This window comes from Mugil cephalus, chromosome 1 (genome assembly GCF_022458985.1).
Source record: "Mugil cephalus isolate CIBA_MC_2020 chromosome 1, CIBA_Mcephalus_1.1, whole genome shotgun sequence".
NCBI lineage: Eukaryota > Metazoa > Chordata > Actinopteri > Mugiliformes > Mugilidae > Mugil > Mugil cephalus.
Window position 1 is genome coordinate 10,735,798 of NC_061770.1, and position 24,064 is coordinate 10,759,861.

At 44.8% G+C, this 24,064-nt stretch overlaps 4 protein-coding genes across 13 annotated transcripts in view; 1 reads left to right on the forward strand and 3 right to left on the reverse strand.

Annotated features, from left to right (window-relative positions):
• The window catches only part of LOC125005952 (serine/threonine-protein kinase WNK2), a 41,044-nt gene extending 38,926 nt beyond the window's left edge, over nt 1–2,118 (reverse strand). For 7 of the 9 annotated variants that reach the window (XM_047581655.1, XM_047581692.1, XM_047581673.1 and 4 more), the window contains exons 1-2: nt 1,579–2,118; nt 386–1,215 (exon numbers count right to left, since the gene is read on the reverse strand). In XM_047581655.1, coding sequence (XP_047437611.1) covers nt 386–1,033 — 648 coding nt within the window. In that variant the 5' untranslated portion in view covers nt 1,034–1,215; nt 1,579–2,118. The remainder of the gene's footprint in view (nt 1–385; nt 1,216–1,578) is intronic. The other 2 variants (XM_047581638.1, XM_047581701.1) reach the window with 2 other exon arrangements.
• Nucleotides 2,119–2,631: 513 nt separating this feature from the next.
• Nucleotides 2,632–11,973, forward strand: LOC125006008 (ninjurin-1-like). Its single transcript, XM_047581749.1, has 4 exons — nt 2,632–2,755; nt 7,692–7,929; nt 9,760–9,920; nt 11,453–11,973. The coding sequence occupies exons 1-3, from the start codon at nt 2,711–2,713 to the stop codon at nt 9,900–9,902; spliced, it is 426 nt and encodes a 141-aa protein (XP_047437705.1). The 5' UTR covers nt 2,632–2,710; the 3' UTR covers nt 9,903–9,920; nt 11,453–11,973.
• A 4-nt stretch (nt 11,974–11,977) lies between these two features.
• On the reverse strand, nt 11,978–16,479 carry LOC125005995 (caspase recruitment domain-containing protein 19-like). Of its 2 annotated transcripts, XM_047581727.1 has the most exons (6): nt 16,257–16,479; nt 15,161–15,306; nt 14,906–15,062; nt 14,150–14,218; nt 12,953–13,018; nt 11,978–12,775 (listed from the first exon to the last, which is right to left on the reverse strand). In XM_047581727.1, exons 1-6 carry the CDS (start codon nt 16,261–16,263, stop codon nt 12,663–12,665), a joined length of 558 nt encoding a protein of 185 aa, XP_047437683.1. In that variant the 5' UTR covers nt 16,264–16,479; the 3' UTR covers nt 11,978–12,662. The 2 variants fall into 2 exon arrangements, with proteins under 2 accessions (XP_047437683.1, XP_047437692.1); XM_047581736.1 differs by lacking the exon at nt 14,150–14,218.
• Nucleotides 16,480–16,610: 131 nt separating this feature from the next.
• On the reverse strand, nt 16,611–21,165 carry LOC125005989 (myb-like protein AA). Its single transcript, XM_047581715.1, has 5 exons — nt 20,638–21,165; nt 19,006–19,197; nt 18,049–18,196; nt 17,392–17,583; nt 16,611–17,298 (listed from the first exon to the last, which is right to left on the reverse strand). The coding sequence occupies exons 1-5, from the start codon at nt 20,687–20,689 to the stop codon at nt 16,968–16,970; spliced, it is 915 nt and encodes a 304-aa protein (XP_047437671.1). The 5' UTR covers nt 20,690–21,165; the 3' UTR covers nt 16,611–16,967.
• Between the last annotated feature and the right edge of the window lie 2,899 nt (nt 21,166–24,064).

A 24,064-nucleotide genomic window follows, 5' to 3' on the forward strand; every position in this document is an offset into this window, starting at 1 on the left:
AAAATTTAGTGGTAACCCATTTGCAACTTAGCAGACTCCTTCACGAGGCACGGGCTGATTGACAGCTCCCCGAAGATATCTCCATTATGCTATCATGATATGAGAGAACAGAGAGGGCCGGACAGACAGAGGACGTCCTGTAGACAGGCATTCTTCTTCTAATATTAATCACTGATGGATTTCATGTGTATTAATTGTGGAGGGAAGGAAAGTGAGGCTAGATGTAAGTGGTTTAGAGTTTCCCCACTTTAGAGTCGTCTGCATCAATAAGATTAATATGTTAATATAATTTATTTATGTGTTTAATAAATATGCTTAGTCTGTGAGCGATACTATGAGGCTGTACATTAAAAAACAGTTAAAACTGTTAGGACAGTTACTTTACCTGCAGCTCACACCAGGCCACCTCCACCCAGGTCTCTGTATCCAGGCCCTTGTAGACCGTCTTGAAGGATCCTCTCCCCAGCTCAATGTCAAATTTGAGGAACCTTCCTCCTGGAGATGTGGAGACTGCCTTCATCTCCGCCTCCTCCTCGTTCTCCTCACTGGCCGCCTTGACGGCAGTTTTACCGCCATCACTGCACGTGGCATTTAACGCATCCCCACCTTTCTCCTTGTCCTCGTCGGCGCTGGCGCTCTCCGTTGCGCTGTCTTTTTGCCCTCCTTGGCTCTCAGTGCTGGAGCCCTCCTGCACCCCACAACTAGTCCCCCGCGTCCTGTCCACTATTGTTCGCAGGTTTATGTTTAGGATCTTACTCCTGGTGTCACACTCGGGCGCTTCGAAGGTCTGCTCGTCCGCGTCCGAGAACCACAGGTTTCTCCTGATGAACCTCTGATGAATATTCCTCTGGTAGCTGGAGGAAGGGTACGCGCTGGGGTCACTCCCACCTCTCACCTCCGAGTCCTCCGGGGTGACATTCCCATCACCCATGGCCTCATACATATTTGTGGCCAGTTCACACTGGGAGCTGGCTACCGGTGGGTATCTGGGTTTGGGGTGGGCCTCGGAGTTGGAATTAGGCTCCGGCTCCATGGTGGGTTCAAAGTTCAGTCACTTTGGTTTCCAGGTCATTCGTGCCATGGCTAGACTTCCCAACACGCAGATTTACAGATGAATACCTGCAGCGCCCACTCGGTGACGCAGTTTGCCAGCAGAGGCCCTCGGTAGCCCTAGGATGGATGACATAGACCAGATTTCATCCGATAAAAAGAGAGCTGCAAAAGAAATACTGTCAGTTAATGAGAGAAAATCCACCATTTACCGCTTCATGCGGCAAAGCTGAAGCTATGCTTTGGCTTTACGTGCGCCAATACACCGACGGGAATGAAGTTGTCAGGTGTCAATAAAAGCGGATGGACGATAAAGACGAGCCGTTTAAAAAAAAAAAAAAAAAAAAAAAAAGCATATTGTTTTGCAGATGCCTTCGTCGTCCAGGTGGACCAGAAATTAGCCAAGTTAAGTTTCAGAACTAGCTAACGTTTGCTAGCGCTGAAACTGCCCTCGGCATTTCAAATAATAATCAATTTATCCCCAAACACTCGCGTTACAGTTACACGACAAGAAAAATGGTGACTTACCTCTTTGAAAAGGGCGCAGAAACTACCGACCAAACAGCCTCGGATAAAAACGCCCTATCTGCATATTAACCCCATTTCCTCCTACGGGAGCCACCCAAACAAATTCAGTATTCAACCCACCCTTTGCTAACCGAACACGTATCCCATATTGACAGGAATAAAAATGTCTAATATATTGTATTTATCTCCTTTCAAGTCCTCGCATCCCTCTGTTCGGCTGCAGCTCGCGACGCGACTCTCTCCTCTTCTTCTTCTTCTTCTTCTTCTTCTTCGTGGCCGCGGACTGCGGAGCGTGTACTTAAATATCAACACACGGGAAACGTTAGTTTCCCCGCGACCCCTGCGGTAATTACATTGCGCGGACAGCTGTTTTCGCTTGTCATCGTCTCTCTGCCCCGATTAGATCAGATGTGTGCACCGGTGTAAGCACACAAATGTGTTTCCCATTCACGTCGCTGGGCTCCACGCCCCTGGTAACGACCGGAGGCGTCGTCCAATCACACCGCATCCATGGGACACCACGGACGGAGAGGGAGAGCCCGGCTGCATCATCACATTGTTCTACACAGCGACACACATCCAGCACGAAAACACTCACATGAATACAGCAGTGCTGGTATAATAATTAACCCATTAACCCTCTGAAAACGCTCGGTTCACAGCCACGTGTTTTAACATATGAGCCAAAATCTGCAAAAAAAAAAAAACAAAAAAACAATAAACCTTTATTTAGCTTCAACAACGTGATTACAATATACAGTAATAGGCAGTATATTATATAAGTACCTCAATAAAATACATTTCCACACATTCATAATTCAGCATAAGAGAAGGGGTTCAAATACAATGAAAACAAACACAACAACATTATTAACATTGCTGTTGATGAATGTTGATCATCTTCTGTTCAGTTTTTGCTCTCGTTTCCCCACATGTGGCAGCTCATGATACACATCACTAGCCAGAACAGATGCCTCTCCATACTTGACCACAACTGAATAACTACCCGGTCATATTTTGCCCTGTCAAGTAGGTTATCTGCTTGCAGGTCCCGTCCTCTCTGTATCTCTGGCCTTTCAAGAGGACACTTTACGGCTCAGTTTCTTAGCTGAGGCACAGCAGCTAGAGCGTGATGGAGATCAGCAGCAGCAGCAACAGCAGGGAAAGTGGAACCGAGGTAAGACATTTGAAACCATTTTCATAAAAAGAAACATTTGGATCATGCATTGTGCTGAGTTAGGGCCATTTTTAAACTGGCGTGACTCTCTTAATAATTGCACTACAAGTGCATTATTGGTCTTGCAAACAGTTATGCAGCGCACTGGAGAGTGGTTGAATTAAGTGATACACTTGGGGATACAGATGAATTAACAATCTAAACTGCCACACAAGCAATTTTAAAGGGTCACATGAATAAGAACTGGGGAAATACAATAAAATTCAATGCAGCGTTTGTGCAGTCAGTCCTGTTAAGCTTAAAACCTTATTTTTTTTTGTTGAGAGTGATATTATTTTGCCTTTCCTATAAGAGTTTAAAAGCGTTATTACAATGCGATGTAAGCTGATCCTGCTAAGGTATCCGTCCCCTGCGGCTTCTGCACTTCCAAACCACTTCTGCGCCCCCTCTCGTGTTGCATGTTATCTCCATAAAAGAGGAAAACTATTTGAACTTTGCGGAATGGAAGTGATAGGATAGTCTGCATGTCAACGCAGAAACAAGTCGATACACAAAAACATTTAAACAGAGATCTTCATGTCGGCTGCAGGCATGCTGGGTCAGATGACACGTCTGCTTCAGCCGAGGAGTGAAGTACTGTTGGCACCTGAGTGACCTTATAAATAATGAATGCCCTCCTTTGTTTACACTTCACTGGCCTAAATGGACGTATAAAAACAGATGCACAAACACACATGCACACACACACACACACACACACACACACACACACACACATAGTGATACTTCTACATAATGCCCCCCAACTAGATTGTTGCAGGACAACTGTAAAGTGCGTTTATCATGGTTTATGTGGCAATTGAAGTTGCCATTTGACAAGTAATTACAATGCATAGTACTTGAGAGCTGTATCCAGTGTGCAGCATCCAGTTTTACAAGGCAAGGAAAAGGACTTCAATCCGTCATCTCCTTAAACAATGTCTTAATAGCACCATATAATTTTAGAAGTGAGTGTTTGTGCGCCTGTGTGTGATTGAGGAACAAGGGAGGAGGAAGAGGGGTCTCCAGCATCCAGAGATACTTCTTTGTGACTGTCGGGCTCAGTCAGCAAAAGCAAAACGTAATACGCTTACGCTCGATAAAATGGGCAATGGATCTCATTTACAATGTGTCTCCCTCCACAAGTGCGAATCAATGAGGGCGGAATCAATCCATTGTCATTTTGTGGATTGAAGAATCTAAGCGGAGACTTTCTACATGCTATATCTGTGTGTGTGTGTGGTGCACCGAGACCTAAGACTGGTTAGATTTCGTGTCAGATTTCAATACCAGCACATTCCTCACATTTAGTCTTTTTTTTTTTTTGATGAACAGTAGTAGCTTTCTCCGAATGGAGAAAGTGTCTCATTCTTTAAGTAGCCGCTCGCATGCTGAAACAGCCATGTTTGCTTTGCACCGCGTAAGGCTGTAAAACTAAAAGCTCTACAGAGAATCAACAAAATTAGATTTACAGTTAGTTCAATCCTCTCTTGGAGGAAGGCCAGAGTTTGAGGTGAGCGAGCGAGGAAGGCTGCTGGTGGGACATGATGGATGGAAAGCAAGGAAGTGCTTACGTATGAGAAAAAAAAAAAAAAAAAAAAAAACAGTAAGAGAAACACACACCCATGCAGTCATGGCGTTAATTTGGTTTTTCATCATATTGCTGAACAGCAGCGAGTTCAATTAACTAAATAATAAATGCATGCTTTACCATATCCTAAGTGGTCCCTTGCATTACTGCAGGAAAGAGCTTTCTACAGATGTCAGATTGATGGAACAAAGCAGCAGTCGTGGCATGCTCTCTCCGTGACATGCGGGTATTTAGATTATGCCAGTGTTCAGTTAGTGTGACGACGTGGGAAAAGGGGAAAAGTTTAGGATTAGGTGTTCACGTAGATGAGAGAGTTCATTCCCTCTGTTTGGAAGTCAGCCAAAGCCTTTAGTTGACCTTTTTTTTTTATTACTTATTTATTTACTGATTTTATATCAGAGTTATGGTTTGGATCCAGTCTCAGTAATTTATTCTACTTCCTTCAAGAGCTGTGGAGAGCAAAGCAGGTGGCTTACACAGGCATGAAGACAACTAATTATGACCGGATGCAGCTTTATTCTCAACGGCTGAAAGGGTAGTGGATGCAAGGAAACAGTCTTTCATGTGTTTTTTTCAGCTCGCTTACTCCTCTCCATTCCAAAAATAAGTTAAAATATGACAGCGATTTTTGCAGTTAACCACTTAATATGAGACTTCCCTTCAATTAATTCAACTTCATTCTTCTTAATTTCTCTGCAAACCTGTTGCATTGTGGTGAACATTAATTATTTTAAGAGCTGATATTTAAACAAGTTACCTTGTTTCCTTTCTCAAAGCCGCACACAGTAATATCACTGACACCCGATCCATGTGTTAATCCTCTGTGACGCATAACCGGGAGTTAATGCAGATTCAAACAGCTTCTTCTATCTCTGTGTTTTCGCTCTCTCCTCCCATCGCCCTCTCTTTCTCCCCCACCCCCCCGCGTCTCCAGAGTCTAATTCAAACAAGAAATGCATCGTGAATAATTCATCACAAAAATAAGCATTGAAACCTGGAACCAGCGCTGAGCAATTGACTTAATGAGAACCTTTCCTTATTTTAGAAAACAATAGATCTGGAATGGCTCGATGACTGACAAGCATTGTGTTTAACCGGGAAACAAAAGTCGGTAGAAATATGCAAATAGGGGTTTTCTTCCTACATTTTCGGCTTCGAGCCTTATTCAAATATAAAACCTGGATCAGATGCATCCACACTGTCATACGGTATGTGTTTCTGCAGGTGTAGCATATTTATTTTCACCACTTGAGACTGTACAGTGCGACAACCATGGCCTGTATTCCCATCAACATTTCTCCTTTGCTGTGATTAGTTTTTATCCTATGTTCTCAGTCGTGTGATAATGTATGAGTAGACTGGAAAGAGTGGACTGACTGAGCGAGTGACCTTCAGTGCACAGTACACAGCTATCCACCAAATGTGTTTTTCTTAGTATCTGCTGCTGTTTCTAGACATAGTGACACAGTTTCCAACCTGTGCTCCCACAACCAGCATTATCTCACCGTGGTCTGTTGACTGGGGGATAAAGGGCTGTCTCTGAAAAGCCTCCGTGAGCGTTTGAGAGCAGGGAGGCTGACCCTCACACGTCACGACAGTGTGCCATTTGTGGTGTTGTGTGTGCAGAAATCACAGTCACAAGGGCACCGCACACACTGCTTTACGGTGTGAGGAAACAGGTTTTCATGAAACATGTTTTAATTCATAGTTATGAACTGTGCCACAGGGCGTTCTGTCTCGGAGAGTTGAAAGGTTGTTGAGGATTCATTTTAATTTTTTATTTTTTTTTCTGTTGAATTTTTGCTGGATGTTGTCAGGATCGTCTCTACAGTGTTTACACGAACCTATGCCAAATTATAAAATCCAAACCGATGCTGCCAGATGAAGAACTTGGCCGGCCACATGTGCGATGTCCCAAAAAAGCAATGACTTATTAAGAGAATTAAACATGACTTGTCCATTAGTTATCATAGGACTGTATAAACACTTGTCAAAATAATTACAGCAACCAGCTCTTCTCCAACCCGACAACCACACCTTCTGTACAGGTTGTACTTCCCCCTCATACATCAACGTTACCCAGCAGATTGTTTTGAATCTCCTAACGACTTTATAATTCTCCTGCAGCCTGCAAATTATCTCTCTCTCTATCTCTCTTTTTTTTATCCCTGGAGCAGAGGGAAGACCGTTTGTACCAGTTCTGGTGGGGCTTGCTTATGGTCTCTGCAGCTGCAGGGGAGTTCTGTGAGAAAAGAAAGGGGAACCTATTTGCGTTCAGGAAGAGACTGTTGATTATTTCATGTTCGCAGACAGTGTTAGCAACCAGGCTTTAGCCTTGGCAGCACTGAGCCTTTAATGATGGTGCTTAGGTGTTAGCCAGGCACATGTCCAGCTGCAGTTTACCAAATAAAGCTGTTTCTTTTTTTTCACCGTATGAAAAGAGATCTATTTCCTATTTATCAACATGCAAACTATTTATTTATCACCTGCTCTACCAATACATGTTTTCCTCTTTACGGCGCAAAGTCCACTGGGATGGAGTGGACACACACACAAGACTAAGCTTATCTTCTGTTACATAATCAACACGAGCACAGTAATCAATAGGTTAGAGGATATGGAGTAACATAATAAAATTGACTGTGCATCCGGGCGTATTTTGTTATTTGGTCTGTGTTGACTGGAGATAAACTCTTAAAAAGTGTTCTTCCAGTTCGACTCTGCAGCTGACTGGTGTCATGGTTCAGGATATGACTGAAGGTTTACTGTATCACTCTACACTACCAGTATGTTTACAGACACAAGGCAGTCTATCGTCACTGCTTTGATTTGAAAAGTCAACAAATGCTAAAATAGGAGTCTGAAAGTGCAGCTCAGGCTCATGGAAACAGCATTTTTATGCTCTGAGGGCGCCGACATCCGACGACAGGACAGAGCGATAAAACGTGCTCGCTGAACGCGATCATCTGAGACCACAGGCGTGTTCCTCATGTTCATCTCATGTTAATGGGTCTGTTACCCGTGCATCTTTACCGTACTAATAGCTCCGTCTTCAAAGGTCACTCCTCTGAAAGACCTGCTTGCTGTGCTAATTGGGCCAGAACGATAACCAGATCCTCGCCATCAGTGCACAGGAAGCACAAAATTACTGCTAGTCTCATCAACACGCCGCCTCGCTGCTCTGTCGGGAGAACAAAACGCTGAGCGCGGCAAGCCTTTCCGTTTATTTTCAGGCATTCGTCTTTCAAGCATTATCTCCGAACTATAAACATTATCTCTGTGCCAATTGCTTTCTTCTGTCCCCAGGCCACGGCTCCAGATGCTCGGCACGGCGGCCCGGGCCGCCTGAACATGAACCGCTACGCCAACAAGAAGAGCGTGGCTGAGAGCATGCTGGACGTGGCGCTGCTGATGGCCAACGCCTCGCAGCTAAAGGCCGTGCTGGAGCAGGGGCCGAGCTTCTCCTTCTACACTCCCACCATCACCCTAATCGGCATCTCCCTCTGTCTGCAGGTCACAGTTGGGGTCCTGCTTATCTTCATAGGTGAGAAAATAAACGTAGCTCGTGCCCTGTGGTGGCATGCTTGAGTTGTCTTGCATGCTTTGCATCATGCAACCTTCACAACCCCCCACCAACACCATGCACCATGTCCTTCAGCTAGATTAAAGCCTCACACGTGTGACCTTTTGCCCTGCAATGCATCCCCCTCACCAATGTCAAGTCCACTGACTACTGACAAACAACCCATTAACAGCTGGACTCTTGCCGTAACTATGGCAACCAGGCCTGACACCGAGTCAGAGTTCTCGAGATATTATTGCTGCCGTCAGCACTCGTGGGAGTCCAGGGTGTGCGTGTGTGCTTGTGTGTAAACGTGTGAGTCTCCGCATGTGTCAGTCTGATTGAAAAATAGTCTGATTAAGATGATCACACGGTCATCTGTGACACAAAAAGGCGGTAAAGAAAAAGGTTAGCAAACTTTAACCGGGTCACGGTGAATGACCTCAGCCCCTTGCGTCATGAGCAAATATAGGGAGTTTCGTCACATGTGGTTATTTTCCATCACACTCCATCTCCCAACGTCACAAAAATATCTCGCTCCTCTCTGAATATACCTCTGCAATGATCTAAAAATAAGCCATTATGGGCTGTGAAATATTCTCGGGTTCGCCCAGACGAACGTTCCCGGTTCATTTTTCCTTCCTCCTTAAGTTGCGGGGAAAATAAATAATTATTTGGAGTTTGTTAATCGGTTCCGCCAGACAAATATAAACAATTATTATCACTAATGCATTTGCATGATTATTCTAATCACGCATAATTAAGTGGAAGATTTGCACATTAAGCCTTTTGCCTTTCAACGTGTCAGAAAGACACTTCTTTTTCTTGTTTGTTTCTTGATTGATCTGAACCCCGCTGTCCCCCCTCAACCCCAACCCCGACCCCATACCCCCAACCCCACCCACCCCATCCCTCGGCCCTCCCCTGCGCTCCCTCTCCTGCGGATCCAGATCTGTCTAATGGAGCCATTGGTGCGTGATGTGAGCGGCCTACATACCGCCCCCGCAACCCTACTCCTGTGTCCCCACCCAGGCAGTTCTCTCACACACACGCACACACAGCCAGGCTGGGTCCTCATATTCTTGAACCATTGGTCACCTCTCACAAATAGACATATACACCCACGGAATCTCAACACGTGCTTGTCAAGTCACAGCTACTGTACACCACCCAACATTCATAAAAACTCATTCATTTGAACGTTATTCACTGGGCAGGCCCTGTAATGATTAAGATGTGTTGTGTCATTTTGTTTAGGTCAGAAACAAAAACACGCAGTGCTATGCAGGAAATAAAAGGTTCCCTTGATCAGGTTTTATTCTTCCCTGCATTGTTCTCACTGTATGCTGTGACTCTGATGCTTGTTTTCTTTGCCTGTGTTGAATTACTGGATCCTCAAACGCAGCTCAAGCCCAAATATGCCTTGTATTTTGAAAGCGCAGACTCTCTTGACAAACAGAGTTCATTTGGTCGTAGTCTTCTTTTTTATCTATATATGTGCATTTGTGGTCTTAAATTGCCCCTTGACAGCTGAAGCTGCTTTTTAGTGTGAGTTTGACACTCATTTGAACCCATTTCCCCCTTGTCCCGACCTGCTCCTGTCAAAATGAAATATCTGATGCTCCGTTTGTTTTTGCGGGATCCGTCTGAGACATACGAGCTCTCTCGGGCCAGAATTACATCTTGATAGATTTGTGGTTTACTGTAAATCTGAATGTCATAAAAAGTTGGCTCATGTCCCGGAATAAAGTTGTACGCTGACAGTGTGCCGGCGAGCTGTGGAGCTGTGAAGTTTCTCGGTGCTGTCCGCAGTTCGATGGAACCTGAATGATGAGCAGAAACACCCGACGCTGGACTGTATGGAGAGCTTGGCCACGAGTTTAGTTTTTGTCATCGTGGTGGTGAACGTCTTCATCGCAGCCTTCGGGGTGCACAGGCCGAACCGCAGCGACTGAACAAGACTGCACACACAGGTATTCTTTCCTTTATTGCTAATTGAATATATTCTTTATTGTCCCGTTCTTTCTCTCTCTGCCGCCCCCTCTCTCTATTCAAACAGGTATTTTCTCTCCTGCCTTACTGTGCAGTTTGCTCCTAAAGACTTTCATATCGTCAGCATGTTTCTGGCCCACTCCTCTCCTGACCTGACCTTCACAATCCCCTACCTGACCTATAAACACACTGACCTCTCCAGGCTCTCAGAGAATTTTCCACCAAAAAAAAAAAACAAAAAAACAAAAACCGCTGCTCATTTACCAGAAAATCATTGTCCTGCGCTGCTGCAGGCACGGGGGAGAAAACAGTGAGCGACAGAGAAACGGCCGTCGTGACAAAGAGGTCTGGTAGGTAAACAACACAACATTTGTTCCTAGTGGACAAACAGGAAAGTGGAGACAACAGCAATCGGGCACATGTGACCTCACGCTGTCTGCCTCCTCTGCTCTCCGATACTGATCCCAAACGCAGGCCAGACACAGAGCCACAACCACAGTCTCTCTCTCTCTCTCACACACACACACAGCTGAACACACTTGAATTTCTAATTGCACTGATGACGTATGAGCAGGATGTTCTTTTCCAGACACCTCCTCAGCCCGGCAGGTTTAATAGCACGGCTGATCACATGTGTGCAGATCAGGGCGTGCCTCATGTGCCTCAAAGCTCCGGCTCACCTCCACAGCTCCAGCCTCCCCGACACATCTGTCCCCAGCCACCAGGCGTCACGCCCTAACATTCAATTACAGCGATGTTTGGTTGCGCCGTGAACCCCTCTGCTGCGAGCAAAGCCGGGCTTAGCCTGTGGTTCTCTGGGCCGGCAGCAGCTGGTGAGTCAGAGTCAACACGGCGCAGACCCCAGCAGAACCACTTGTTAAAATGGAAGCCTTAATTAGACCGTGTTTCGGCAGTGTCACTGGGACCCCAATTAGAGCCAGAGCAAATGCTCATTTCAAACACTTCAGTGGCTTAACATGAGAATATAAAAGCAGTTTGTGGGTGTTTCACACGATTATCAGCCGAATGCCCCGAATGATATTCAAGCTCGCGTATGTAATTTTTTTCAATGCGACTGTGACAAAGCGCCTCTCAGCTGACAGACCAGCGTCACAATCTTATCCTCTTCCTCCTCCACAACTATCATTGGTAACCGTGGAAACAGCCAGACCAGCCAAGAGCCAGATTGATGATACACACAGCTCCACTCAGGGCAGATCTGTGGACTGATATATTTATACATTATGTATATCTGCGGCTCTTGCTGCTCTGGCTCCATCCCAGTCTCGAAGTAAAACAAACCAACTCCGCGGGGGGTCCAACATCAGAGGATGCTTGTGCTCCACTAGGAGTTTCAGTTCTTGCGAAGCAGGAGTATTAATAGCTCTCTCTCGGGAATGTGGATGCCACTATTTGAACTGAACAGTCACTCTGGTGACATTTCCACCACGTCCCTCCCCTCTCTGCCTGATTCCTTTGTTTTATCTGTTGCTCTCTCTCTCTCTTTTTTCAGGGGAGACAGAGGCAGAAAGGTGCTGCTCAGCGCTGCAAATCTCCGGCAATCAGAAACCTGAGCTCTCCTCCACACCTTTAAAGTACACACCATCTCTGATGTGGCCATTTCCCTACTGATTATTTATGTAAACGAACAGAGAGGGTTTCCATTTCGCACACACTTCTTTCAGGGGCAGGCAAGTAAACAGCCCTTTATTAACTTTATTCATCCAATTAATTTGACTGTCATTAATATTTAATGCGGCCTGCTTTGGACCGTCACTGTTTCAAATCCCACTCCTCGTTCCCTCTTTGGTGAACTGAGTGAGGGAGCAGTGCCCTCTAGTGTTTTTATTGATGCACTTCAGTCAATGAGGTAAATGCTTTCACATGATTATTATGTTGACAAAGCTCGTAAACAATGTCCTCTGGTAACTGCTCATTTCCCCTGTGAACACAGCACTGTGTGCAGTATTTAATGACCTGGTTTTCTACAAATATCTGTGTCGCACCATATTAAAAATAACACGCAACCATGGACGAATTTAACTTTTTGTGCTTTATTTGAGGGAAAGTTGTTATATTGCACTTCAGTAGATTATCAAGGATTGATTCAACGCAGCAGGAAAGGCACTGGAAGTGGGTTAAGGTGTTGGAAGTGTAGCATCTGTTATAGTATCTGTGCATTTAAGAACATTTTAAATTCAAGTTATAGCCTGCACACACCAACAGTCCACACACAAATGTTTTCACCTGGGTCTGCCCGAACACTTCTCCTCTCAGAACAGGGCGTTCCCCCACCTTTCATTAGCCTTTTAGCTCTTCAGTTCTTAAGCTGACAATTTAAACATTTAATGATGACACTTACTGAATGCTGACTCAATCTACAGCAACCAAAAACACATTCAGTTATTAACTCAAAAAAAAAAGGTAAAAGACAAGATTCTCACATTAGCTAATACAGGAAAAAAGTGTGTCTTTTTCTTTTCTTTTTAAGGGACGTTAGCGGAAATCCTGACGGAACGAGTTGCGTTAATGTCAAGAGAGTTAAAAAATGTCAGTTAGTTGCTTGTATGCTTAAACTAAAACTCTAAGACATGCAGTTTCAGACAGAAAAAAGTTGTATCTCTGCAGATTCATGCGAGTTTGGCACAGCAAAGAGGCAAATTCTCCAGTTTGTTCTTCTCACAGGGCTACTTCTTAAGCAGTTCACCACATTAATGGCCTCATTATTTCTGCATTCCAACCTCCACATAGGAAGTTAAAACACATCTCGCATTTTTGCTAAGTCGTTCCGCAGAGCAGTGAAGAAACCCCCCGGTACATCTCAATGTCTCGGCCTCTGTGCGGAGAAAGATTTGCAAAAAAAAAAAAAGAAAAGAAGAAAAACTGTTTTAAGAAATATGAGGACAGCCTCTTGGAATGCTAGGGATGTTTTTTCTTAAATAATAAGAAACTCTTAATATAAGGATAGCTTTGGTAAAAGAGGAATGATTCAGTATCATTCTGCACGGCTCACCTCCATAATAGTAGAGGATTGCAATTCCAACTACAAAACAGAAGCAGCTCAGGAAGAAAGTTGGTCCTGTAGAAGAAAAAAGAAGAGAATAAACCTCATCAGTGACTGTTTTTATAAATAAAACTTTACACATATTAGTGTTTCATTAGTAGTTAGATTTACTAAATATGCAAAAAGATTTAAAGAAATAAAAAGATAAACTTATAAACTGGTATCAAGGCAGGACTAAAGTCAAGAGGTCAAGGCCGCTCACAGCCTAAACAAGCTCTAATTTATTTCGTGGGACTGCGGCAAAGATTGAGAGTGAATGTTTTCCTTCCTTCTCACCGATGACCTATTTCCCCGCCGACATACCTTTGACCCAGTGGACGCAAACCACTGACTGTTCAAAGCAATGCAGGGCAGAGGAAGCTGCTCCGCACGTGAGCTTAACTGACCCACAAAGCCAGAGCCCTGGATGTAATGGGGGGAAGAATGGTGGGGCAGCGCAACACAGAGGGGCCCACATTCTGATGCTAGGGGTTAAAAGGTTCAGCAGACAACTACGCTCACTGAAGAACAAAGCTTAGTCGAGCTTAAGGGGCTTATCGGAGGATCAGCGAGGGGGCACAGAGGCACCCTGACGCACACTCACATAGACTGTAAGGCTACGAAAAACACATAACCAAATTATAGTTGTTTAGACAGAGTCAACGGACAGATGAATGTGTCATAAGTTACAAGTTATTACTGTGCCGCCACATTTTGTATAATTATATCACACTATCCTCCTACTTCTCTACCACAGGTTTCATCTTAAGTGGATTAAAAGTGAATTTGAACAGACTAGACACATTCGTGAAATGAGTAATCCGTCAACCGTTTAGTTTGGCTGTAAATCAGAAATGAGTAAGCAAACTGCAAACACTAAAGCACCTGAGAGCTCTCTTGTCACAGATCTGATCGTGTTCCTGAACGCACCACAGAGGAAGCACATTAGTTCCTGCTCACAGCTACACAACGAGAATGAAAATGTCAAAAACTTTAAATGTGGTTTTCCCATTGTTCTGGAAAACAGGTCATACACTGAATTCTTCAGTAAAACCTGGATTAAAGCAGTTATTAAACCAGGTGCTTTATGTTAGACCAGCATTCAGGTAGTAAAAGAGACAGTCCGTCTGTTGTTTCACTGTAGTCAGCACATAGGTGTAGATTTACCTCTCTGATTAAGCCCAGATCGCTCTTGGTGGACTGCCACATTGTTAGTCGGTTTAGTATCAGCCATCTCTGCAACAGAGAGTAAATGTGGTTAAAGGGAAAACACTTTAAATAACAACCTGTGCAACGTCACATCAACCAGTCCAAGCAACACGCTGGCTTCTCTCCGCGTCTTAAATAGGATAAGCCCGCACAAAGCTGGACAGGGACATTGCGCAGCGGGGGATCCAACGACTGCATACCGATCGATCAGCCACAACATTAAAACCACCGTCGGGAGAAGTAAATGACACTGACCACTTTGTGACAATTCAGTGATCTGCTGGGAAGCTTTTGGAAACTTTTACATGGATCTTACTTAGACATGTACCACCCACCTAGACCAGGCACCCCCACCCCATAGCAATAACACTCCTTGATGGCAGCAGCCATCCCCAGCTGGTTATAGCCTGACACAGACACACAAAAAAACTGTTTAGGAACAATTTAAAAAATGTGAAAAACAACACAAGGTGTTGACTTGGCCTCCAAATTCACTAGATCCCAAACTGATCAAGTGTCTGTGGGATGGTCCACAGAGGTCCTTCCCTTCAACCCATATGACCCATAGGCCCCCAATGACAACATTCAGACACCACAGGACACCCTCATAAGGCCCATGTCCATTCTCTGATGAGTCACAACTATTTTGGAGACACAATATTAGGAAGGCAGTCATAATGTTATGCCTGATGTCTCAGATGAATCTGCTTTCACCTCTTCGTTTGACTCTGGTGGGCAGGTAGGAGTAGACCTCCTCAGCGTGAATGTGAAGCGCTCGGTAGAACTCGTGACACGCGTCTTCGCCTCTCCCGTGCAGGTGCTTCAACAGCTCGGCTAGTCGGACCTTTGTGGGCACGCTCAGGGTCCTGAACTGCAGGGAGACACAGCCTGTGTTAAATCACTGTACACATCCAGTGCCCGCTCAGTAAGCCTCTGCTCCAAAAATGTAGTTTAGTGGATTTCTGAGACCCTGTGTGCTTCCTTGTCGCTGAGTATCTGGGGGTAGATCCTGTTGAGCTGCAGCACCAGCCTATCAAGCAACTCGGTGTCCAGCCGGTGATCCGAGCACAGGAACTGGGCATCACTCTGCAGCTGGTCCTGGTAGCCATCAAAGTCTGGTCAAGGAAGAGTGAAAAAAAAAAAAGAAGTGCGCTCAGCCCTATATAAACATTTCATATTGTGTCACAGTATGCAGAAGAGGTCAGAAAGAAGTCATGACCCTGCACAGTCAGGGCTGGTACCGTAGACCTGTAGGTATCACGTCTAGCCGTAAGTACTTTCTCCCTAAGCTTGTCCTGGCATCAGCCCTGCTCTGAAAATAACTAAGAGGTTTATTCTCCAGTTTAGAAAGGCCGCTGTATAAAATAATGTTAGCAAGCAAATGAATGTCCTTTCTAGCTCATGCAGATGAATTAAATCAAGACCTTCAACGCTGAGGTAGAAGAAGAGTGAGCTCCTTCAGCAGAGAGGAGAATTGGGCCACAGTGACAAAAAAGAAACGGTCTGCTGTCAGCCAGGCAGCCTTGGTGATGTTTCACTTGTTGTGAATTTTTACTGCACTGTTGTGTGCTTGTTGTATGAGATCCAGTTTTTCTCAGTAGCTACAGCTGGATTATATAGGTGATATCTCCGTGTGTTTAACTTAGAGTAGTTAAAGTACCAGCAAAAAGCTTGACACACATAAAAGAGAAGCAAAACAGTTCCAAGTAGATCAAGTGCGAATAAATCATTCCAAATACATTTTGGATTCCTATGTGTGTAAATGGGCTGGATTTTTTTTATTGCTGTGAAGTACACGGTAATAAAAACAGACCTGCCTTTAAAATGGTTTCAGTTAGAAGCTAAACTGTCTAAATTGTACAAACTATAAACTCCCCATTAAGAAATTTCAAGGAGCGTAAAAAATAAAGCCAAAAGCTTCTTTAAATAAAAGCCAACACTTCATTTATCGCTATAGAGTCTTCAGCGACAGGTTTTGCGCACCCACACAGCTCAGCAGGCGATCGGCGATCCCGCCGCCTGCTATCCGCAACAAGAGAAAACATCTTACCCTTGATTCACAAACCTGTCATACTGACAAATAATGTGGGACTCGCCTATCGGATCGACGACCTCCCCCCTGCGAGACTTCCTGGTCTCCCCGGTGTCTCTGGTGTCCGATTACATCAGCGCCGCCACATGACTGACCTCCAGAGACTTATGGAAAGCAACGGTGGCCTGAGCAGGCTGGAAGATTATCAGGACCAGAGGCAGCTAGCGCAGCTGTGTGTGTGTGTATATCATTTTATTACACTCCTATTTTTTAAACTGAAGATGGATCCACTATTTCCACATTTACACCCAAAAATAGAAATAATTATAAAAGCAAGAAGAAGAAGAAGCATGTAAAGTGATCAAATCTCACACCTCACGCCACTCATCACTGGCTGAAGTCTTTATTTACATTCGTTAAAATATTTACACGCTGTGTTTTCCAGATTCGCCAACAAGGTAAACTTTCCTGCCCCGAAAGTACAAGTTGTCGTGAGCGCAACTACATTTGAGCACAAATCCCTTCCACATCCTGAAAGTGCAATAGCTCCCCTTTTCAGACAGAGGGCGCTGTGCCATTACAGTTCACCAAAGGCACGTCGCGTCTCAGCGAGAATTCATGCCGTGCAGCACTGCAGACATTTCAACAAACACATGCGGACAGTAGTTTTTATTTCTCCCATCAATAGAGTTCATGTTGTAAACAGTCTGGACTAATGGTTCTCACTTCCTGTGCGACGCGTCCTCACACTGATATAATCCTTATGGGGAATTCTTGGCGGTTTACATTCCTGTTTGAGTTTATATTCCTCATACTCGACTCATCTTTGTTCAACGGTGACCTGCTCTGCTGTCCTCCATACTGCCACACCGAACCAGACCCCATCTCCAAGACGGGGACCAGGCCCGAGCTGGCCGTCTGATAGGGGGACAGAGGAGGTCCGGGGTACTGGGGCGGATCAGATTCTGGGTTTTGGGGTAAGAGGGGTTGGTCGTAGCCGTGTCCGGGAAGGGCAGAAAGCGGAGGCGGGGGGACATAGGTGCAGGCGGGACTATAGATGTACTGCTGCTGACATCTGCAAAAAGAAAAGAGAAGTTTCTTTAACACTCCTGTACAGATCTGTTGACATTTTTTGGAGCATTTGAACAAAATCCAGACCATATCTCACCTGCAGGGTTGCATGCTGTCACCCAGGGCCGGGTTACGGGTGTCCCACAGAGAAAGCATCCTCTGCTGCTGGCTGTTGTTGCTGTTGTTGTTGTTGTTGTTGTTGTTGCCATTTCGACCCTTATGACCATAGCGGGACCTGTTGTCCCCGGAACGCTGCGTGTCCTCCTCCCACTGCCACATGTCTACCTCTCTGCCATTAAAAAAAAAAAGCAATCGTCAGGTTTTGAAATGCAGACGTGCTTTACACATTGCTTTTACTTCACTTAAGAAGGTGTTTTCATGCAGGGTGAGTTTGTAAAACATATTTTTTCAAGTTTAAGTAGTGTCTCTCAGCAACAAGACAACGCGTAGCTTCGGCCCCTCCCAACGACGGGGTTTCCATACAGGCATAAAGGCTTGTTCTCAATCAAAGTAAGCGAAAAGTGTCAAACGTTTCACAAAAGAAAAGAAAAAAAAACACAATGGAAAAGTAAGAGTGAAAAAACACATTTTCCCCGCCTACACCAGAATACATCTCATGACTCTTTAGGAATCACTTGATTCCCACATTTGTGCAAATAATTCAGTAATGTACAGCATAATGTCATAAATAATTTGTCACATTTGTCTTGTTGAGGCTGTTGTTGTGATTGCCCCCCCCCCCTCGCACACTCACTTCTCCTGCCTCTTCCTCTCCTCCGCTTTGATGCAGTCCAGCAAGCAGCAGGTGATGAAGGCCACAGACATTATCATGATGATGGCGGTGCTCACAATGGATGCCAGGACGGCCACACGGAAACCGAAATCGTTGTAGGTAGTCAGAGCTGCGGTGTGACAGAAAAGGAGAGTCGACTGATTTATTGACTTTATTCCCGTGGCCTGCACTCAGCGTATTAGACAGCTCCATTCATCACGCCGCAAAATCTGTGTGTAACAATTCCCGATCAGGCTCAAATGCCACGGAAAACACGTCCACCTCAAACTCCAGGTTTGCAGATATTATCTGCCATGCAGACGGCTTAAATGCATCTCGCAGTTGAGGAAATTGACAAAAACTGAAAGGTAACTTTGCAACACGGCGCATCATAGAAAGGACTATGAAACGCGAATTCATTTTTAATTTGTTTCAGTCTCACTTCAGACATCTGCTTCTCTCTCATGATGATGGAACATAATTAAAACCTTGCACTCACTTTTCCACTTACTCACCAAATAATGAGTACCTCTGCTCCCGCTTGAAATGATTCCTCTCTGCCTCGATTAGCATTAACATTATCATTTAATGAGCTTTATCCACAAGCAGCAAGTTATTCTCTCTCAAATGTGTGTGCCCACTCTAATACCGCCTTAAACATCTTTATGTAACTCTTCGCATGGACACAATGATGATAAACTAATGTCTAATATATATTCAGAATAATAAGCTGTGAAAGCTCTTCAAAGAAACTTTTGCAGCATTTGCAATTTTACCAGTGGAAACATTTGGAACAATTAAGCTCCACACACGCATGTACATTTCGGTAATATTATGTCCGCATAATTAGATTCAAAAGTTGACATTTTCCGGTGACTAATAAATGCCATTTGTCTTGTCACTTAAAGGTATCACTTTCTACAGTCGCTTTCAACTCACGTTCACAATAGGTCTCCCCAACCCAGTGGGTCCTGTTGGTGTCCATGACACATGTCAGCTCGCCTACCAACTTGTGTTTGGCGGGGCACTGCAGAGAAATGACTGTGCCCACGTTGGTGCCATTGCCCTGGATGATCCTCTGGGTGCCCAGAGCCGGCAGTGGCATGGGTGTGCACTGAGCCTGGGGACGACCTGAAGCAGAGAGAGAGAGAGAGCAGGTGGTCAGCTGAAGACACAGCATTTTGTTGCCTACGCTAAACATGCATTCGCCTCACGACGTCACACGGAGAGTTAACCGTCTTCAGAGGGCATTTGTATTCACAGAGATGATCAAAGAACTCAGGAGCTGCACAACAACAATTCAGGGTGAACCATAAGAGGAAGCACTGCAGATAAGATTCACTTTGGAGTGGGACCCTCAGCTATCACCGCTGTGGGGCTGCACGACAAAATACAGCCCCCCCCCACCCCGAAACAGCTGGGTGTCACGTTCCATTAACAGTATCAAAGCAGGAAACGTGATAAATGATTAAGCAAAAGTCCTGCGAGGTTGGTGGTAACGCACGGGCCATATGGTGAACAACTTATTATCATACAGCACAGCAGGGCGTTGGTGTACAACAGGAAGGGCAGGGCTGTGTTAGCTAAGAGCACAAGTAGTCTGGCATAATGACTTTTATTGTGAAACAAGGAAATAAATAGAATAATCCAACTGTTCAACAGAAGAATAATGTGACCAACCTCAGAAAAAGTCAAAACTGAGAGAAACCAGCTTCTATTTGTCGCTTACTGTAGTTGTAAAAGACTTGTGACAGAGGAGGCCTCAAACTGTTTCCTCTTTGTATTTTTCAAAGGGAGGAGATTATCTATGTTCAAGAAAAAACATGTTGTGCACTTTTATCAGGGCAGGGACAACTATTTCAAAAGTTTCGTTGTCAGACTACCACTTAAAAAGAAGAAGAAGAAGAGATGAGAACAAGAACACGCTCTGCTTATTTCTTCTGATCTTTATGGCAGTGGGGCAGACTCAACTGGGATAAATACTTCCATGTAGGCCTTTGGCATTATCTCACCATATTCACGTTTATGTAACACAAGGGCACAATTCAGTGTAAAGAGCCAAAGAACGTCGCATTTATGTAACTGGTGTGCACATGTGTCGTTGCGTGCGTGTGAGACGTCCAGCTTTGAATCGGCTCGATGAGTTTCTGACTTCTCACTCCTTTTCTTCACTTCCTCTCCGTACTTTTCTGTCTTTCTTTCATCACCAAAACGCCCTCTAATCTGACAACAAGTAAATGCTTGCTTTGACATGCAACATGCCCTTCATTATTATTGTTGCAGTGTTTCACTGCATCATATAACACACGCTGACTATTAATCCTAGTGCAAGAATAAAGAAACTGCCAGCACAGTAGGTACTGCAAGTCCCTGAAAGCATGTTCGAATATAGGACGGTCCAGCGTTTACCCTCTCTCTTTCATACACATATAACATCATGTTGATAAATGACGATACATTTAAGGAGCATTGCTCGAGCAAGAAGCAGAACTATCACAAGAGCGCAGTGCCATAAACAAACATCCGTCTCCTTGGGGTGTATGAATCTGACGTTCTGGTTTTCTGTCTTACCTGTGTTTTCAGTTCTGGACACATCTGCAATTGAAGCTGTTGCCGCGGACATTGTGCTGAGAGGCAGACGTTCCTCTAGCCGCTCCTTCGGTCGTGCGTAAAGACCGCACAGCGATGCTCCTCTGTGCCCGGAACGAGGCAAACAAGTCAGGATTCTGGAGCTTGTGTCTCGCCCGAGCTTCTCCTCGCGATTTTAATTCCAAGCGACGAGTCTGTCATCCACGGAGTCCTCACACGTTGCCCTCTCGCCACAACATTCACTTGCTCTGAAGCCCGGTGCGGGCAGCGCGCTGTCTGTGGCTGGCTGCTGTCGCGCCAAAGGATGAGCGCCCGAGAGGACGAGGAGAGATGAAGTGATCAGTCGAGACCTTGTCGACCAAAGCAAAAATGACTTTATGGATTAAATCAGGTCAGGTCAAGTTGTGTTTCAGAGCTGCGCGTTGTGAGCATGACAGTGTTGAGTACAGCAGCAATGAACCGCACTTAGCGAGAAGGATGTCGCACCGCTTCTCTCTTCGAGCCTATCAGGACGTGATGCTTCAGTGCTTGTTGCAAATTTGCAGAACACACAGTGCGTGACGTAAACCCAGTCTTTAAAAAGTCACAGAGACACATGGCTCAGTTAACACATTTGCAGTTATTCTTGGCACAAAACTCCAATGCCTGGGTTCATTCAAACAGATTTAGAGATCAGATTTTGTTTTGTTAAATGATTATGCTTAAAGTAGTGTTTTTGATCACTTTAACAGCATCTGTAGTATTTAGGGTTAGAAAACTGAGAGATTTCATGGATGTGAGAGGTGTAAATGAAAGAAATGGGGGTCTTTCAGCTCAGCCAAGTCACTGCTGTCTGCATTCAGTCAAAACACCTGTTTCTGTCTCACTAACCACACGGAGTTATTCTTATCGTCGCTATACCTCAGACTTATACAAAAAAGACTTCTCTTCTCTTCTTCTCGCTTCTCTTTCTGTTTCTCGCCATGTCACACGCCTGTGGTCAACCTGCGAAATGATGCAAGGCGTGTGCTGGCCTGGTTTCCAGACATGGTTTCAGCTACTCAACGTCAGTGTGTTCACAAAGTAAAGAATGAGGAACAGCGGTTTTTAGTAGAACTTCGTCTAAAAAATAATAATAATAATAATAATAAAAAAAAAAAATTAAATAACAAATGTTATTAAGGGAAAATAACAGCTGAAATGAAAAAAGAAGTCATCTATTATTGAGCGTGGAAAAGACCTTGTTAAGTCTTGTACACGTGACATTGTACAAGAAACTGGACGCACACATAATGGAGGTTCCTATTTTCACTTTACGTTCACATGTGAAAGCAGAACTGCTTCTCTCCTTCAGGCTGCATGTCGGGTCGAGCGCCATTGAGAATTCTGGGCATGCATGAGACGGTTTCTGCTGTGGGTGATAAGTGTCTCCACAGGCGCGGCCCTGTTCACCTGAACAACCATCACACACTTCCTCAGACGCACTGGGAGTCTTTGTTCAGGCGGCAGGTTGCCTCATCATTCACAAACACACACACTATCATCCCTGATTGAAGTGTTTTGGACTGACATTAGCATACCATTAGAAAATTTAGGTAAGGACCCAGAGGCGCTGAGCAAAAGCTCATTATTACCACTCAGTGAAAAAACAAGTCTCCTAAAAGTGTCTAGGTTTTGCAGTGCTACTACAGATAAGAGATTGGGGTTCAGCTTCCAATGTCACACAAGGTTATTGAGTTTGTCCTTATGAGTTAAGTTATTTATGAGTTAAGATACAGATGAAACAAGAGTCTGAATGTGCAGCTTCCATTTGAATAAACATTCTGTTAAATTGTCCAGAGCTGCAAAACCTCCTCCAGGTGATCAGATTTGAAGAATATTTGACGGTAAGTAATGAGGAGGGAGAGAACGGAGAAAGAAACGCAGAAACAGAGCGATGAGGACATTTTGAGAAATTTGTCTGCATAAAATGTTCGTGTTTTCTTCTGATTTGGCTACGGTTGCTACAGCAACAGTTAATGTGTCCTGCCATAATCTCCGTGGGTACAGTTTGGACTCCCGGCGCCTTCCTCTTTATTTCCCATCCAGGATTGTGTTCTCTGTACTTTGTGCAATTCATTAAACAAACAGGAGCCGTTCTAATGAAGCTGGGGACAATCAGTAATGATTATTTTCCTGTATTAAAAGAAAAAAAAAAAGTGTTTTTGGACATGGCATCGAAATCTGGAAATTTCTTCCTTGCTTTGCTTTCCACTGTAACAGTTCCATTTAACACTGCAGGCGGCAACAAAGGCTCCGATCAGCCAACCTTGCCTTGTTGTTCTCCGAGGTCTGTGCCGTCGGTGAATAGAAAGATTTAATATATAAATGTACAATGTAAAAAAAAAAAAAAAGAAAAGATAAAACAAAGCCTTCTTGGGTTGTTTTATTATTAATCTGGTCTGACAAGAGAGTCGGGGAAAGGGGAGGCAGGTGAGAGTGGTGAGCTCGGTGTGTCCGCCCTGCCCCTGACACCTCGTGGCACAGTAGCCCTGCTGGGGGGAACCACTCCATCACGCAGGTAATTAAGCGGAACCAAAGGGGGCACCATCTCACACCATCAACGCTGATGCTCACACAGCGCCACATATGGCTGGAGGTCTGGGCGAAGGAGACTGCTGAAGGTGCCCCCCCCTGCCGAGCATCCTTGGCTAGTTCCAACACGACAAAACAAACATCCAGCCAGATGTTAAGTGCTTGCATATCCAGAACCACCCAAGGAACAATTAGTGCGCCCGCAACATAGGGGACGAATGGCTTTGTTGAAAGATTTTTGATGCGCAAGTAAAACCCACGGATGGTCACTGTCCCAAGTATGAGTCATCCTACATAAAAAAAGAAAAAGAAAAGGACTTCTCTTTAGGTAAACGTCAGAGTCATTAAAGATGACCTGTATCTCTACCTTGCTGAGATTTGGTGTTGTCAGACTAAACAGGGACCATTTCCTAAAGGTCACCCGGTTCTCCCTTTTTCCTTTTTTTCCATCAGATTCACACTGACGATTTGTCCGTAACGTCATTAATATGTCTCTCTCTGTCTTCTGTGTCTGTAATCTCTGAACAAATCACTTTTTCAGGCTGGACCGAGGCCATCAGCGACTTTGGCTGCTCCATAAATCTGCACCTCCATGCGCTCACTGAGAGGGACAGAGAGAGAGGGGGAGACGGAAAAAGAAGAAATGGAAGGGAAAGGTGATAGGAAACGGATGGCAGGTATGAGGAATGAGACTTTAGGAGGAAATTGAGTTGATCAAGCATTTCTTGGCCGCGATGCAACATCAGACGTGCCCAGCTTGTAAGCCGTGGGATACAGATGCACGGCTTTGCTCGGACACAGCAGACGCAGCATTACTGTGGCAGAGCTGGGGAGAGTAATTCAGCCGAGGCGAGGC

What these genes read in the sequence shown, in the direction of transcription:
- LOC125006008 (XM_047581749.1), top strand. Translation starts at nt 2,711, where the DNA reads ATGGAGATCAGCAGCAGCAGCAACAGCAGGGAAAGTGGAACCGAG. An exon ending in GCAGGGAAAGTGGAACCGAG is followed by an intron (nt 2,756 to 7,691) that starts GTAAGACATTTG and finishes TTCTGTCCCCAG; the next exon opens with GCCACGGCTCCAGATGCTCG. An exon ending in GGTCCTGCTTATCTTCATAG is followed by an intron (nt 7,930 to 9,759) that starts GTGAGAAAATAA and finishes TGCTGTCCGCAG; the next exon opens with TTCGATGGAACCTGAATGAT.
- LOC125005995 (XM_047581727.1), bottom strand. An exon ending in GCGACAAGGAAGCACACAGG is followed by an intron (nt 15,063 to 15,160) that starts GTCTCAGAAATC and finishes GTCTCCCTGCAG; the next exon opens with TTCAGGACCCTGAGCGTGCC. An exon ending in AATCCTCTACTATTATGGAG is followed by an intron (nt 12,776 to 12,952) that starts GTGAGCCGTGCA and finishes TTCTCCGCACAG; the next exon opens with AGGCCGAGACATTGAGATGT.
- LOC125005989 (XM_047581715.1), bottom strand. Translation starts at nt 20,689, where the DNA reads ATGTCCGCGGCAACAGCTTCAATTGCAGATGTGTCCAGAACTGAAAAC. An exon ending in TGGGGAGACCTATTGTGAAC is followed by an intron (nt 18,197 to 19,005) that starts GTGAGTTGAAAG and finishes GTCACACCGCAG; the next exon opens with CTCTGACTACCTACAACGAT. An exon ending in GACAGCATGCAACCCTGCAG is followed by an intron (nt 17,299 to 17,391) that starts GTGAGATATGGT and finishes TTCTTTTTGCAG; the next exon opens with ATGTCAGCAGCAGTACATCT.